The 15999-nt window shown below is 49.8% G+C and overlaps 1 protein-coding gene across 1 annotated transcript; it reads right to left on the bottom strand.

Moving 5' to 3' along the window:
• Positions 1-15202: 15202 nt before the first annotated feature.
• LOC137677150 (basic proline-rich protein-like) lies at positions 15203-15999 on the bottom strand. The gene is made up of 2 exons (XM_068424354.1): positions 15762-15999; positions 15203-15702 (listed from the first exon to the last, which is right to left on the bottom strand). The coding sequence occupies exons 1-2, from the start codon at positions 15997-15999 to the stop codon at positions 15203-15205; spliced, it is 738 nt and encodes a 245-aa protein (XP_068280455.1).

Here is a 15999-nt window from a genome sequence, read left to right on the forward strand (position 1 = left end):
AGCTTAACCTGATTCAAATCAGCATTTGATCTGGCAGATGTACCAGCCAAAATTTTGCCAAGGGAAACAAATGAACCCGGGGATTAATTAAGACACTCCGCAAATAAAGTGGTGGGAAGTGCACAGACAGGTTATCGTGAGGCTTTGTAGCTTCCATGTAGGTATTGGTTATTATTCAGCAAGCTCTTAACTTCTTAAATGATTCCAGCCTTCTTCTTTTTTTCAGTTTTCTTACGGAAATACTGCCGATGCTGGCATTCCATAGTAAAGGAAGTAAATGCTGTTCACTGTGCAGATGGCCTCATGTTCATATTTGCTCCAGTTCCCAAAATAAATAGCAGGTTAGTTAACCAAATGACATGAATATGAGATAAAGGCAAGGCACATCCTTCTCAGCCACCAATTCATGGATGCCATCACAGGTAATTTTTTTTCAGGAGACATGATTTGCTAATTATTATTCCCAGATCAAGACTAAATCTTAGAAATAATGCGTAGTCATCAATTAATAAAAGGCGTCAGTCCTTTTACAGCCCACTTAGTATAAGAGGCTAGATTTCAAAAGGATGCAGAAGTTGAGTGGCTAAATCCACAAATACGTGAATACATGAACTGCTGAGAGCTTAACATGTTTGGAAAATCAAACGACTTAATCTAAATTTGGCCTGTAGAAGCCCCAAGGTAGCAATTACTATTTTGATAGTTTTAGTTTGCATAAATGTCCACTGGAAATTGGTGGGAGTATCTCACTGTGGAAGAATTCTTTTTGATCCCCAAGGGGCGAGCAGAGTGGCACAGCAGCTCATGGGATTCATCCCAGGGTACTGAAAGAGCTGGCTGATGTCATCGCAGGACCTCTCTCCATTGTTTTTCAATGGTCTTGGGAGTCTGGAGAGGTCCCAGTTGACTGGAAGCTGGCAAATGTTGTCCCAATTTCAAGAAGGGAAAGAAGGAAGACCCTGGTAATTACAGGCCTATTAGTCACTGGAACAGGCTATCCAGGGAAGTGGTCACAGCACCAAGCCTGTCAGAGTTCGTTGAGTGTCTGGACAACGCTCTTAGTCATATGGTTTAGTTTTAGGTAGTCCTGCGAGGAGCAGGGAGTTGGATACAATGATCCTCATGGGCCCCTTCCAACTTGAGATATTCTATAATTCTGTGACTCTATGATTCATCCTCTGTCTCGTACTTAACCTCCTTTTATGCTTTACTCAGCTCTAGGGCTGCAAAGTGACAACGTTCAGCCAGCTCTTCACTGATTTTAACAAGCATTTTAATAATTGAACATCCTCACTTTCCTATTTAGTGAGAGACCTCCTCCTAACACACCTTTCTGTGGCTCTGAATGGCCACTTTTCAGCTGAATTTTATTAAAATGAACAATTGACCCAGTCATGTTTATCTCAAGCAGGGATGAGCTGAACGGATTTGAAAACATCTGAACCTCTTTGAACATTAGAAGTTGTCAAATTTAGAATCTTTTCAATCAAATGACCTGGAAGTGAACCATGGAAAACATGGAAGCATCCCTGGCTTTGAACTTTGGCTTGACTGCAGCCTCTGGGGGAACTGCGCAGGTGATCCTCAGCACGGCACAGCTTGAGCCACCCAGTCTTCTTGCTGCTACCTCTCTTCTGTCTATGTGACAAATCCCTTTCACTTGTCAGATGTCTACCCCAGACTTTGAGCCTTGCCCCTGCTACACTTCTGTTCTCTCATTTGTTTTACCTCACCTCCCTTCTTTTTCTTGTTTGCTTTCTCCGGCATATTTATCTGCCTCCTGACAATAGGCCTTCCCTCAGCAGATGGGCATGCTTTCAGATACTACTTTGCTTCTCTAGTGCAATACAACTGCCAGTCTTGCTGTGGAGGGCAATATAAGGAATGATCCCTAAAGCATCAGGTGGTGGATGGTGAACCGTCCAGATCATTTTCAATGCAAGCATGTGCACTGCACACTTTTCCCCTTTTATTTCTATATGTGAGCAGGAAGGAGTTCTCAGTGGTTTTGGTACCCGAAGGAATAACTAGTCAGATAAAAGCCCCATTCAATGTAGTTTTATTGAGAATAGCTGTCTGAAATAGAAGGAAGAAATGTGCAGAATTCAGGGGAAAACAGACACCCGCACACAGAGACACACTCACACCATCCTGGTCAACCGACTGGCCCGGTCCAAGGACCTAAGATGTCAGGGCTCCCAACACCGGCTGCCCCGGCCTCCCCCTTTACTGCTCTGGGCCGCCACATCAGTCCTCGTGAGAGGATTCCAGAGCCATTCCCAGCTGTCCTTGGCCAGCCACACTTGCACGCCCTATGCCTGCTCAGCCGAGCCCGCTTGGGCTGAGGCTGTGTTTGTCCCGACTACATTCAAAGCCCACACTTTCCACTGGCTGCTGGTTCCCACTGACCTGGGCTGTGTCTCTCTCGTCTTTCTTCAGTCACACTGAAAGCTACAAAGCCTGTTTCAGCTTACATGGCAACTATTTCAGTGGGGATTCACACAGTTCATATTTTTGGCATCCAGTATTACCTAAAGGATGGAGAGATTTCTTAGTTCTTTCAGCATTAAAAAGAAAAAGAGGTCGTGTGCATTTCCCAAATTGCACTTTTATTCTCTGTTTTAGCTAGGATCATCTTAGTGAAGATAACTGATCTTGCATCACAGGAGCCACTTCTCGCTTTTCTCTGAAATACTGCTTGCTTTTCCTAGAGTGCCACGCTTGTGACTAGTGGTGCAGGCAGTATCCCCGAGAACCAGATCCCCGAGCTCAAGTGTATTCTTCATTACTAGTACGCCCATTAGTTTCCAGTCACCACAAACTGAAGGAGTAGGCTCTAGCAGCAGCTCCTGCCTGATGCTGTACTTTAGCTCTAGAAAAGGAGGCAGGGCGTATGTGAGGTACAGCCCCAGCAGGCATAGCCAACAAGTACAAACAGAATGTGGAGCCTGAAAAAATCACGTGTCTTCTGCTTTGTGCGCTTTACTGACAGCGCGCTGTTTCTTTTGCCATCATCAATTTCAAGCAACCCAATTCATTTGCCTTCCTTTAAAGCCAGTGAGTCCAGCTCACCGTATCACCATCAGTCCTGCAGCTTTTCCAACCGCTCGCTGTGCCTGCAGTGTCTCGGGCCCCGGCACACCGCACGCAGCTTGTGGGGCTCACTCACCGACAGCCTCTGTCCTGGGCAACCTACACAGGAGGGGTTTGAGAGGACAGGAGTGAAAACCTGCCCGCCCTTCCCTAGGAAAGTTTCTTTCCAACCTTTGTGTATTTTCGGAGCCTTCTGTGATACTTTTAAGGTATTTCCTTTGGAAAGAGCAATTTTTCACTTCCAGAGATTGTGTGGCATACGTTAGAGTCCTTTGCTGTCACCCCTTGTGCCTTTTCCTTCACATGAAGTTCGTAAACAGGCTTTACTTCCTTTTGAGAGGATTTGCCTATTAAACATTAGCCCGAGGGAATTTGCACTGAACTAACATTTCCAGAGTGATCGATATCGAGGAAGAGCCATTTTCAGACTCTATGGGACCACGCAGCAGGAAGGAGGACAGGGTGTGGCAGGCGGGTTTCGCTTACTTGACTCTCCTCTGCTGCTTGCTTTCCCTGGGGACATTATCAATGGCAGCAGTGGTGGGCAAGCAGCTTTGATGCTTCCCACTTACCAGACAAGGTGCTGTGCCACTGCACTGAGCGTACGCTGCCATCTGCTACCTCTCATGCAGGGATAGCTGCCAAATTCCCTCCGAGGTCAAAGATGAGAGATTTATTGTCTGCTGATGGTAGGAGCTGCTGGCTCAGGGTTACAGATGAGATGGCCTGAAAATGCATTCAGGAACAATTCCCAGCAGGAATCAAAAGATGCTTCTGCCCTAGCAGGTGCACCACTAATTACAAGTGTGGTTTTGCCTTTGCCACATGATATCTATTCCATGCACTTTGCGACCACTAAGGTACTCGCCGCTTCTCCAGGAAAAGATAAGGTTTCCAGATCCAAACCTACCCCCACGAGGAGGTGGTTTAAGGCATCTTTAGTCCCCTCACTAGCAGCAGCTGATGAGATATGCCATCCCACAGGCTCAGGTAAGTGGTCCCTACCTTTCCTGCTCCTTTGGTGTGGTAGGGGTGCATCCATCCTCTGCGTGTGCCCCCAGGCTGCAGCTGGTGAAGCAGCAGCCAGAGCAATGAAGCCACCGCTCAGCAGGACTGGGAACACTAGGAGATGGGGAAGGACCCCAGCCGTCTTGCCTCTTTGTTCCTTAAGAATAGGATCACCTTCACCTTCAGAAAATGAAGGTCATTCCTATTTAAATTGGTGCACAATTGGCCATGCTCATTAGGAAGGGAGGGGGCCTGGGAAGCATCTTTCCCAACACCAGCAAGGCAAAAAGTAAACTGGAGGAGGAAGTGGAAAGAGGGCAGAACATGTTTAAGGATTACATCTTGCCATGCTCAGCACGCAGTTTCACAACTCATGTCACACCAGCTTGTGGTAAACCAGAAGCTAGTAATCCCATGGGAGACAAAGGAAACCCGAGGGACTACCTCCTGCAAGCATTCTGTGAGAACACAGCAGGCAGCAGTGACGAGAGCGCAGATCTCTGCGGGTACAATCATACCTGCCTTGGAAAACACATGAAGATTTTCAAGTGCATGAATCGCAAAAGAAAAAAAAAATTTTGCTCAATTAGCATTAAGGGATACAAGCTTTTTATTCCAGCTCTGCATCTTTTGGGACTTCTTAAAGCAAGGAGCTCTGCTTTGTTGCCTATTTTATAGATGGACGGTTCTAGGAACGCATGTTTAGAGGAATTAATTGTAACTTTGTTCACTAGGAAGTTTCTTTCTACCAGCCAGCAAGAAATCCCTCCTTTTCATGACAACCAAAGAAAAGCAAGTGACCCTTCGTTAGAGTGAAAAGAATCCCTTTTAGAACGTGAATAGGAGTACAAATTAACAAGCATAAACACATACCCAAGTAACTGGCTGTTTGCAAACTAATGGGTTTTTCTAACTGCAGTTATACACAGGCAAAAAAAGAAAAAAAAAAGAAGTGAGGAAAGGGGGAGCCCTGACTGTTTATTTCTCTTCAGCATGAACAGATCATGAGTTGACTTAATAGAAGGTGCATTATAGTTTCAACTGCACTTTCCTCTTTTTGTCCAGTACGAAACTGCTCAGCAAAGGAGTTTTGAAGGATTTAGAGAATTGCCTGGTGGTACTGAGCCTTCGACAGAGAGGACAAACTTGTCATCATTGGGCAACCTCTCCCCGGAGCCCCAAAGGTATCACTTGTAAAACACGCAGCCTTTCGGCTACTGAAAAAGCATTCTGTGCCCTCATGTCTGTGTAGACTATATATAAACAAAATCAGAAACAGCAGAAAACTGTGTTTAACATAGTCATTTGCAGTGTCATTTTCAAAAAGCTTGCATCAGTATTTTTGTGTATTGCCAGGCAACATCAGCAACAGACCAGATACTTTTTGTACTCTCCTTTAGGACTCAGAATGCTTTCAGTAGCGAGGAAGTTCAGAATTGGTCTAGAAATGCAGGAGGCAATACCAACCCACCTACGGAATACGTGTAAAATGCAGAGTACCTAATGCTGCTCAAAGCCTTTTTCAGGAAGTGCATATGGGTATGGCAAAACTAGAACTTCTGGATCCAGTTGTAGTAGCAACAGGTTTAACACTATATACTCTAATCACAATACCTTGCATAAAGCTGACCACAAAAAAAAAAAAGGTAAAACCATGCAAAGCATTTTAAAAAAAAAATCTTTTTCTTTTCTTTATGGGGTTCAAAATATTCAGGGTATTTCCGTATCTGAGTTCTTATTGACAATATTGTTGAAGTTATTAATTACATACTCAAGTAACTATATTATGTTCAAAACACAAAATTACCAAGGACTAAGCGTTTAAAGATTTTTAAAGATAACGCCTTACAGATTTATTTTTTAACACAAGCCCATTTATTGAAAACAAGGTCATTCAGAAGCGTCCCCCAATGCCTGTTACTGCTTCTACTTAAATCAGGGCTGTATGTTATGGTGAGGGAGGTGACAGGGTAGATCAGGGCTGTATGTTATGGCAAGGGGGGTGACAGGGTAAATCAGGGCTGTATGTTATGGCGAGAGAAGTGACAGGAATCCAGTGACAACAGGCCTCGTTACTGGTTTCAGCGCTAATTGCAGACGCGGCAGAGGGGCCAGCCAGGGAAGCGCTCCGTGCCGTCTCTCCTGCGGGCCGAGGGCGCGGTGCCACCAGCAGCTCCTGTCGGGGCGCCGTGCGGTGCTGCGGTCCGCAGGGGCCCGCGTCCGCCCGCGCAGGCTCTGCCCCCCGGGCGGGGCGCCCACCGCCACCCTCCGCGCCTGCCGCTGCCGGGCAAGCGATCCGCCACGGCAGCGCCCAGCCACGGGGGGCGGGTTGGCGGTGCCGGCGGTGCCGGCCGCGGTGGGCGAGCAGCGGTACCCCGCTCCGCCGGCGTGCCCGGGCGCTGGGGCGGGGGCAGGGGCAAGCTCCTGCGGGGCAGGATCCTGCGGGGCAGGGGCAGGGTCCCGGGCAGGGTCCTGCGGGGCCGGGCAGCCCGTGGTGTGGCACCGCACGGGGCCCGTACGCGATGCCGCCGGGTACCGGTGCGTGCCGGGGCGCCGCCGGAGCGGCGGGCCTTCCCCCACAGCACTCGGGTGCTCACCGACGCTCTCCCGGACTCGGCCGTTGCCCTTCGCGCTCTGTGCCGGCAGGGAGGCGAGCCTATACGTGCGTTTGTGTACACGGTCGTATGGGGCTTGTTTTACGTTGGGTTTGGGTTTGGGTTTTTGAGGTTGGGTGGTTTCTGTGGGGGGTTTTTTTTGGTAGGTGTTTTTTTTTTTTTTTGCTAAGCCCTCATTAACTCCACTCACGCTGTCTTACTCTGTTTGCCAGTGCTTAAGTAGTGCTTTTTTAAAAAAGCAACCAATTAGCACCTCATCAGCTCCAATTAGAGGAGACAAAAGCAGTGTAAAGATAACTCAATGAGAGGGGGTGGCACAACATCATGTAATCGCTTAAGACAGCGGTGAGCATTCACTGGGCTGGCTGTGCCGGGCCTATTCACCTTTTTTTTCTTCTCTCTGGATGCATTTAAGACTTCTTTTTTTTTTTTTTTTTTTTTTTTTTTTCTGGGAAGTCGGGCCTCCCAGGAGTCTCAGAGCCTCTCATTCAGGGCTACCTGTTTACAGCTCACCGAACAGAAGGACCTAAACAATCCTATATTGTACGCCTAGTGCTTCCTTAAACTTAGGCCTCCACAATGGCATGTTTTCAGAAGCTGGGCAGAATAAGTTAAAGGCTGGCTTTATACTCATTAAGTGTTCTGCTTGTACTGTCTTCTAATTACATGGCAGGGCAACAATGTATTTTTTTTTCAATTGAGTTCTTTGGAGCAGTTAATTTGGTGCCTGTACTAAATGCCCCAAAACATTAATTAGTGTGGAAGGAACCCTAATTTCCTCAGCGGCTTTCCTCTCCATTTACTTCCCTTGTTTTCACATAGGCTTGGATGAGCCTCTATAATGAAATTACCTCATTAATGCCTTTATTCTTGCAGAGTAACTCATTCAAGATCTACCATTTAGTTTTAATTTAATGCTGTCAAAAGCAAAAGGTGCATTCATGTCTTTGATTAGCGCTTTTTTTTTCCTCTCTAAAGAGTGGACAGATTTAAATTATTAAGATGGCAAGTAGTGAGTTATAATTGGATACAAGCAGCACTTCAGTGAATATTAAATGCTTTCAAAGCCTGGCCTATGTGGTCTGCTGACTATTAACTGTGTCCAGTGAGTTATTCTGTGGGTTTTGAATTAACGGCACCTTAGCTACTGTGAAGCAAATTAAGTTTAATTTTGTTTATAAAACACGGTGAAGTTGCGTTTATCAACATGGCATTTAGTTGCAGCAGAGTTCGGTTTTCCCCATTATCCTGCCCTGACCTCATTGCTTGGTTAGTACTGCTAACATAGGGTCTCATCCTGCACTTCACAGTCATGCGAAGTCTAGCTGGAGACTTGCCTATGTACGGCCAGTACGATAAGGCCTTTTGTTTGCAAGAACTACTGAGTTCTAAACGTTGTCAAACAGAAACCGCCGTAGCCGTGTTTGGCCACAGTGGTGATTTGCTTGCAGAGCACAGTGGCACAAAGTATGTCTGCTGTTAGTGGGGAATGCACAGTTACAAACTGTTTTGATACCAGCAGCAGAGCAGGCAGGATTTAACATCTGATCTTTGATCTTAAATTCCCTCTCTTCTCCCTCCTTTCATTTACAACTCTTGTAACAAAATATCTTGAGTTGCGTTGGAGAAATGTGTGTCAGAAGACTTAAGCAACCTCTGGTCTGCTTGGCACATGCATATTATAGTTTACTGTGTGGCTGCAGTGCTACCAGTGGTCAAAAACCAGAGCCAGTACATGAGGACAGGACCTCTGGAGGGCTCTAGTGCAACCCTCTGCTGAAAGCAGGCACAGTCACATCAGCTTGCTCGCAGCCTTGTCCAGTTGTCCAGTGCCTTTAACTTTTGAGCATCTCCAAGGGTGGAGATCTCACAACCTCTTTGGACCCCTGTTCCAGTGTTCACCCACCTCCGTAATGACGTTTTCCTTATGTAATTATAAGGAAATTATTATATTTTCAATGCAAGCATTAAATATGATTTGATAACTTGATCTGATAACGTTTTATATATAACATAAATTATAAGTTTATTATAATGGATTACAGATTATATTATAGGTACATATTTATGGCATATTATGTTACTTATACAATATATTATACAATAATTATATGATTATTTAATTATATTATTTAAATAATACAGTTATATTATATAATATAAATTTATTATAAGAGTATGCAGGTTACCTTTCACAGGCTACCTTTCCCTATATTCATGTCTCACCTTGCATGGAGTGAGGACGTGGCTGGGATGGCTGTTGGTGGCTGAGGAAAGACAGAAGGGAAGTGACAGGTGTGACCCCTGCACTGCCATGCAAAAAAACCTTCTGCTGCCACCCTTTGCAACACTTTGGGACCAGCTTGTTTGGGCTTTTGTTTCAGATGGTGCATCGGCTGCCTCTGTACTCCAAGTGAAACTGTGCCAGGAGCTGATTTCTGCCAAGAGTCCATGCAGCAGACTGGACATGTCCCCATTATCATAGAATCATAGAATGGTTTGGGTTGGAAGGGACCTTAAAGATCATCTAGTTCCAACCCCCCTGACACAGGCAGGGACACCTTCCACCAGACCAGGTTGCTCCCAGCCCCATCCAACCTGGCCTTGAACACTGCCAGGGAGGGGGCAGCCACAACTTCTCTGGGCAACCTGTTCCAGTGTCTCACCACCCTCACAGTAAAGAATTTCTTCCTAATATCTCATCTAAACCTACCCTCTCTCAGTTTAAAACCATTCCCTCTCATCCTGTCACTACTTGTCCTTGTAAAAAGCCCCTCTCCAGCTTTCCTGTAGGCCCCCTTCAGGTACTGGAAGGCTGCTATGAGGTGTCCCCGGAGCCTTCTCTGACTCCTAACTCTGGGTTTCTGCTGGGTTTCATGGGAGGACCATCTGTCCCTAAGACAGAGAAGACATGGGGGTTTTTTTTGCATGTGTGCTTTTCCAGTTCAGGGTGCCTGAGGCAGAGCAAGCGCTGTAAGCTTGAGGAGAGTGCATTGCCTGCTGCGCAGTGTGGTGTTAGGGTGTATAATGTGGTTTGAAGCATAAAACCTGCAAAGGGTTCAGGGATCCCCTTCTGATACAGTCTCATCTGTCCTGTCCATTGTCAATGATCGCCAGCGTGTGCTGTTGCTCTGTGGTACACCAAAGCCCTCTCATCAATCGCTGCTGAGCAGGGGCCAAAAACTGTGCTAGCACCGTGCTAGCAGTTATGCCGTGTGAGCGACTGGGGTCCAAAAGCTGAGCTAGCTCCCCGGCTTTGGCTTATTTTGCAGCGAGAACATGCCATAAGGTCCTGCTTCTGTTCTGTGTCAGCTAAGAACAGTGTGGGAGGCTTATGAAGAGTGAGCTTAAGTCCAATCATTATCCAGACACCAAGTGTTTCTCTATGCCACGTGAAGGCCCCAGTACAGGGAGTTTTCTCAGTGTAACGTATGCTGTCAAACCTGGGCTTCTCCTAACATCCAACAGCAATCTCCCCCAGGTCCCTGTTAGCCCAGGGGCTGAAGCGTATGCTCCAGAAGCAAGATAGCCAGTCCAATTCTCTCCTCATACCCAGGAAGTATGCACATTTCAAATCATCATGCTATGTCTTTCTAGGAGAAAGGGGACGGAATGGTTCTTGGTATCCACTTCTTTCCCCCTGAAATACGGCGTTATGCAGAAAAAGAGTCAGAGAGAGCAGATAAGACCCTTGGGCTGGGAGCTAGAGCTGCGTGTGGTCTCTGCTCCAAGAACTGTCCCTCTATTTTATGCTTGTATGATTATTTAATAAAATAACATAGTACTAGGAATACAGACAAGGAACCAGGAGTCCTCTCTCCAGGGTGAGTGTCCTTGCTGCAGGATACCACAATCACAGGAGTCACCTGAAGAGCTCAGCTTCTGCTCCTTCTGCTCTGGGGCGTATCAGATGTGGAGAGCAGCTAAGGGAGCCTGTTCACCAAAGGAGCAAGTTGTATGTGGTGAACCCAGGGGTAAAACTGAGTGGGTACAGATAGTGGCTCAGTGAAAAACTGGGCTTAGTTTGAGTGCTGACCTCAAGCCTTATTTTCCACAGCCTGAAGACACCGTAGGACACACAGATGTAACCTCTGCCATTTGCTCCCACCTTTGTGGCATTAAACTGATTGTGCGACCAGACAATGAGTTAGGTTAAAAATAGTACTCCGCACTCCCCCCTTCGTTGACAGGTTAATTTTAAGTTCCCGGTTGGAGTTCATTGCACTGTGTCCCCCATCCATCTACTGGCACTGCTGGGCAGGAGGAAGCAGAAAGAGCAGCAGAGAAGGATGAGACAGGCTGAGTGTGTCTTAGCCGTTGATGGAAACGCTAGTCTCACTGTGAGTAGGAGACAGTTTAAAGCAACTTTACGGAAGGACACGCACCTGAGGAGCCTGTCATTTATCAAGAAGGATTCTTAAAACAGGCAGTCAGTTGCAAACGAGAGAGTTAACTACCTGCTGGTGAACCTTTACTGGTCAGAGATCTTACACTCCAGAGAGTCTATGTTAAGCTCACGCAGCCCATGCAGATGAGACCGCGGTGCGAGAGTGCCCTCTTTTGCTCTAATGAGACTGCCGGAGCTGTCAGGGAATCGTGCCCAGAAGAAACGCTTCACAGCATCAAAAGGTGGCTTCTACAGTGGGAAAAGTGGCACCTAAAGGGGAGGCTGAAGAAGCCAGGAGGGTAAGTTACAAAGCCCTGTTACTGGAAGAACAGCACAAGGAGAATCAAGAGACACGTGCAACCATAGGGCAGAAAGGAGAGCAGGCAGGATCTGTTTCTGCATTACTCTGGCCAGAAAAAAGGTCAAAGTACAGTATCAGCAGGCTCTAGGGTAATGCATCACTCAGGCACAGCAAAGCATTTGAGAAGAGGTGAAAGGTCTCTGTCACATAGCGTAAGGAAACAAGAAATACCACCGGCTCTGGTGAAGCTGGACACTCTGTCTGATGGGACAATGGGCAGTTCTGCCTGTGGGAGCACGTAGGCCTAGCTGCTCTCTGCAACCTGGTCCCCTGTCTTCCCCATCCTCCCCATCCTCTAGACTAAGGTGCCAGGGAGTGCAGAGGGCTGGCTGCACCCTGTGCGAAGGGAGCCAGGAGCTGTGGGGACACTGAAGTGTAGGGCAGCGGGGATCCTATCACTGAGATATCCCATCACTAAGGTGGGTAATGGGAGTTCAATACAACACCAAATTTCTCTACAGTCCTCAGGGGAAAGAGGACAAAAATCAAACATTCAGAATGAATGAGTAATGTGTGTGTACAGGCTGTACTTCACTCTCTGATCACAAGAATCATCGTACTTGGATACACTTATCTGCCTCTGTCTGACTTCCACTTAGACGGTGCCCTTAAAGGCTTCTAAAGTCAGATCAAGTCCTGCGCTGGCAGAATCTTTCCTTCTGTCTGCTGGAGCCCTGGACGTGATCTACGCTGCATACTGCATGTGGTCCCCGCACTGGTGAATTCCTTTGTATGACCTGGGGGTATGCAGAATACCAGGTCCAGTCTTTTATTCAGTTTGATCAAGAGAGCCCTGACACAGCCAAGCATTTAGCTGAATGAGCATTTCACTATGAATAGCACAAATATTTGAATTCAAGTATATGTCAACAGCAATCGATAGAAACCTTCATAATGAAGGCCTGTGGGAACAAAGGTAGATGAAAGAAGAGGAAAAGAGTCTTTGTAGGGCTAAGTTAGGGTATTAAGGCAACCCTGCTTCTTATAAGCAGGTCAGCTGTGTTCTGCACAGAGCCAGCAATGTGCAGACACTAGTATTCTGCTTAGCCCCTGCATCACCATAACAGTAAGGTGGTTATAGTGAAAGCAGGCTGAAAGTTCACATCACCTACTAGAAGGTGGTCACATAAAAGACTGTGGTCTAGCTGCCCAGAACTGGTGGGCTGAGTGACTGCAGGAGAAGAAAGCTAGTGATTAATGCAGTGCTTTGGTGGAAGGGGTTTCTGTTCCACTCAGGTCTGGGGTTTATGTATTTGCGTGTGAAATACAAGGGGGTTAGTAGAAGCAGCCAGTAAAATCAGTCATTTTCCTAACAGACAGCAGCAGTGATGCTAGGGGAAACTAGCAAGCTATAGGGTGATAGTTCCTGTTTTGAAAATACTCAATGCATAGTTTTTTAAGATCTTCAGGGAGCCAGAGCAACACCAATAAAGAAAAGAAAACGAGCAGAGAAAAGCTACCCGATTAAGTTGTCACACTGGCTTATCACTTTGTGGTAAAAGAACTCAGTGACTTGAAGGAACGGGGAATAAACAGTGTCAGAAAGGATCTTCACTGTAAAGTAAAAAAGGTAAAAGGTAAATATATATGTAGGAAAGACACCTCTCCCTCACACATGCATAAGTTAGGCTTCAGTGGTGGAAGAAGGCACATTTTTAACAAATTTTCTGCATAAATGTATCTCTCATTTAAGATGCTGTAGAAGAGCTGTCTGTTGGTGGTAGATGAAGTGTCTGCTCTACTTTTGTTCCTGATACTGTTCTTCTAAACACTGAGAGACACTGAAAAGAGCAAGGTACAAGATATAACTAATTTATGGCAGTTGCAGCCACCAAAGTTGTGTTCAGCACTTTAACACGAGGGTTGCCCTTATGCCCCAGAGCAGTGCGTTAAAGCAAAGCACGGTCAGCTATCCCTAACGGGGTAAGGGACCCCCCTATGGACAAAGACCGTTCAGAAATAGCAAGTGCTTATCTGCAGATGTGGAAACTTAACTGTGTTCACATACCTGCCCCTCAGGGACCAGGCCTCCATTTGTGATTCCCAGCAATGCCGACATCTTAGGACTGCAGCAAACACCCACATGCACACATTTAAGAGGTTCAGCCAGCACAACCACCTCACATTTCCTCTGCTCATTTAGCTTGGAAACACCACACATAAGTTTCCACTTGCCTGCTTTCACCAGCACAACATTGGGCAAAAAGTCTCTGGGCAACATTATCATCCCAGTGAGGTCAGTGCCTTTTGTGGCTCCAGGACTGTGGCGAGCAGCACAAATGTCTTTCCTGGTTAAAGGCCTGGCAGTCCTTTCTACCCCAGGCCATGGGGTGGGGTGCAATGGCAAACCTTCTGGAGGGAGTCACAAACACCTAGTTAATTCCCTGTGCCAGGTGTCAGGGAGCTGCTGAAGCGCTTCAGCTCCATGCCCCTGGGTCCAGCTGGTAGCGGGTCTGGCATGTGTTCCCAGGCACACACAAACACGCAAATGCAATGTGTATATGCCAGCCACACAGACCAACATGGGCAGCAACGTTCAGCACTCGTAAAAATGCAAATAGCACTGGTGGCCTCATCCTGTTCCCCTGTCTGGCTGATCAGGATGAGGGCCCGTTAGTGGGAATTCTATAGCATAGGTAGAAGGTGAGTCCCTCCCATAGCTGGGTTTAGACACTCAGTCCGCCCTGTAGCTCGACCCTGGGTCTCCAGTCCCACTCTTGCATCCTGCATAGCAGGTCCCGTATCCTTAGGCAGTAACGTTGCTCAGTCTGTACGGTGAGCTGTAAAGCCTCTCCTGGCTACTCACCGTGCTGAGCGTGACCCCACGCCATGGGGCTGATGGCTCTGCCGGCACAGCTCTGGGAGCAGCCAGGGCAGGGGCTCTGTGTCTCTGTCTGGGTCTCTGGGGTGCCTTGCCTGGCATAGTGCCTCTGTGTGACCGAGTTTGTAGAGACAAGCTTGTTACCACGTAACCTAGTGGGGAACCGCAGGTAAAGCTTTGGAAAAGTGCTCTAGAACTAGAATTGTCCAGTGACCTTAGTCGTTTGATTCATTTGTAAGATAACCCTCTCAGAGCCACCAACTTGAAGAGCAGCTGCTTGACCCGTTTTGTTGATTTCAGTCACGTTGTTTCAAGAAGGAATGTAAAGAAAGGGCCAAGGGGGTGTAACAGCAGGAAGGGAGAGGGCGGGTGAGTTGTGAGAGGGGAGAAGCCTATGTGCTCTGAGCGACTGAGGCTGCTGAGGGCTGGGAGGTGTTCGGGCTGCGTGTGCGCACATGGAGGCCTGAGCGGGAGCAGCCACAAACGACAGTGACACACAGGGATGGAGCACGAGGCCGCTCCGGTCCGGGGAACGTGCGGGGGCGCCGTGGGGCTGCGGGAGGCGCGCACGGCCGCCTGCGGGCTTCGGGCGCGGGCTCCCCGGGCCGAGTCGGTGCAAGTCAGCGTGCGGAGAGCCCGGTGCGTGGGCCGGGGGGGCGAGTGCGGGGGGGACCCGCTGGCCACAGCGCGCGGCGGGCGGGCGCGTGCGTCACTGCTGCCCTCTGGCGAGCGAAGTGCCGTACTGCAGGTCGGGGTGCCGCCGTCCGCGCTGCGGCCGTCCGCCGGTAACGGCGATGCGGTGCTGCGGTCCCGGCCCCTGCGGGGCGATGCCGCCGCGCTCGCTGCCGCCTCCCGGTAAGGAACCGTCGCCCCGCGCGCGCGGTACCGGCGGCGCTCGGCGCACACAGCGCGGAACGTCAGCGCCGGCACCGCACGGGTGCGCAGCGGGGCCGCGGCTGCCGCAGCACGGCGGGCTGCGGGGGCCATTCCCGGCGGCGGGGGACGGCCAGGAGCACCCGCGAGGCGAGCGAGCCCCTTCGGCGGGTGCAGGGGGGTCTCCTGCCCGCTGGGCGCTCGGGGGGGTTCCCCTGAGGGGGCGGGCCCGGGTCCCTGCGGGGGCAGGGCCGGAGCCGGGAGACGGCGGGGCGTGGCCAGGAGAGGGCGGTGCAGGGCCCGATGTGGGCGGGGCCGTGACCCTTCGCGGGCGGCGGCTCCCGGCGCGGCACGGCGGCGGCGGCGGCGGCTCCCGGCGCGGCGCCGGCACACAAGAGCAGCGCGAGGGGGCGGGCGGTCGTGAGGTTCCTTCCGGTCGGCGCCGCGCCAGGGCAGGTGAGGGGCCGTGGGCACGGCGGGTCTCGGAGGGGGGATCCCCCGGTCGGGGCTCTCGCGGGCGGGTCCGAGCTCTGCGCTCCTGGGGCTGGGGGGCGGGGGGGGGGGCAGGGGGGGGCAGAAGCGGCCCCGGGCCCAACGCTGTACCGGGCTCGCCGGGGGGGTTTTGGGGCCGAGCCCGTGTCCGGGCGGGGGGGAGCAGGGGCAGCCCCGTCCGGCTCTCAGCTGCCCGGTGTTGGGGCCGGGCAGGCTCTGCCGCTGCCGGCGCGGGTCGGGCAGCGGCGGCGGCGCGGGGGGGCTCCGGCGGCGCCGGGCGGGTCCCGGTGCCCGCACGGGGTGGTGGTGGGGGGAAAGGGCCCCGGCTGCTGCCGCCGGGGGGGTCCAT

This window comes from Nyctibius grandis (assembly GCF_013368605.1).
Source record: "Nyctibius grandis isolate bNycGra1 chromosome W unlocalized genomic scaffold, bNycGra1.pri SUPER_W_unloc_2, whole genome shotgun sequence".
NCBI classification, from domain to species: domain Eukaryota; kingdom Metazoa; phylum Chordata; class Aves; order Nyctibiiformes; family Nyctibiidae; genus Nyctibius; species Nyctibius grandis.

Bases quoted from the DNA above. Each gene is read 5' to 3' on its own strand.
- LOC137677150 (XM_068424354.1), bottom strand. From the start codon at position 15,999: ATGGACCCCCCCGGCGGCAGCAGCCGGGGCCCTTTCCCCCCACCACCA. The intron at 15,703-15,761 runs GTACAGCGTTGG...CCCGCCCCCCAG, and splicing joins AAACCCCCCCGGCGAGCCCG to CCCCAGGAGCGCAGAGCTCG.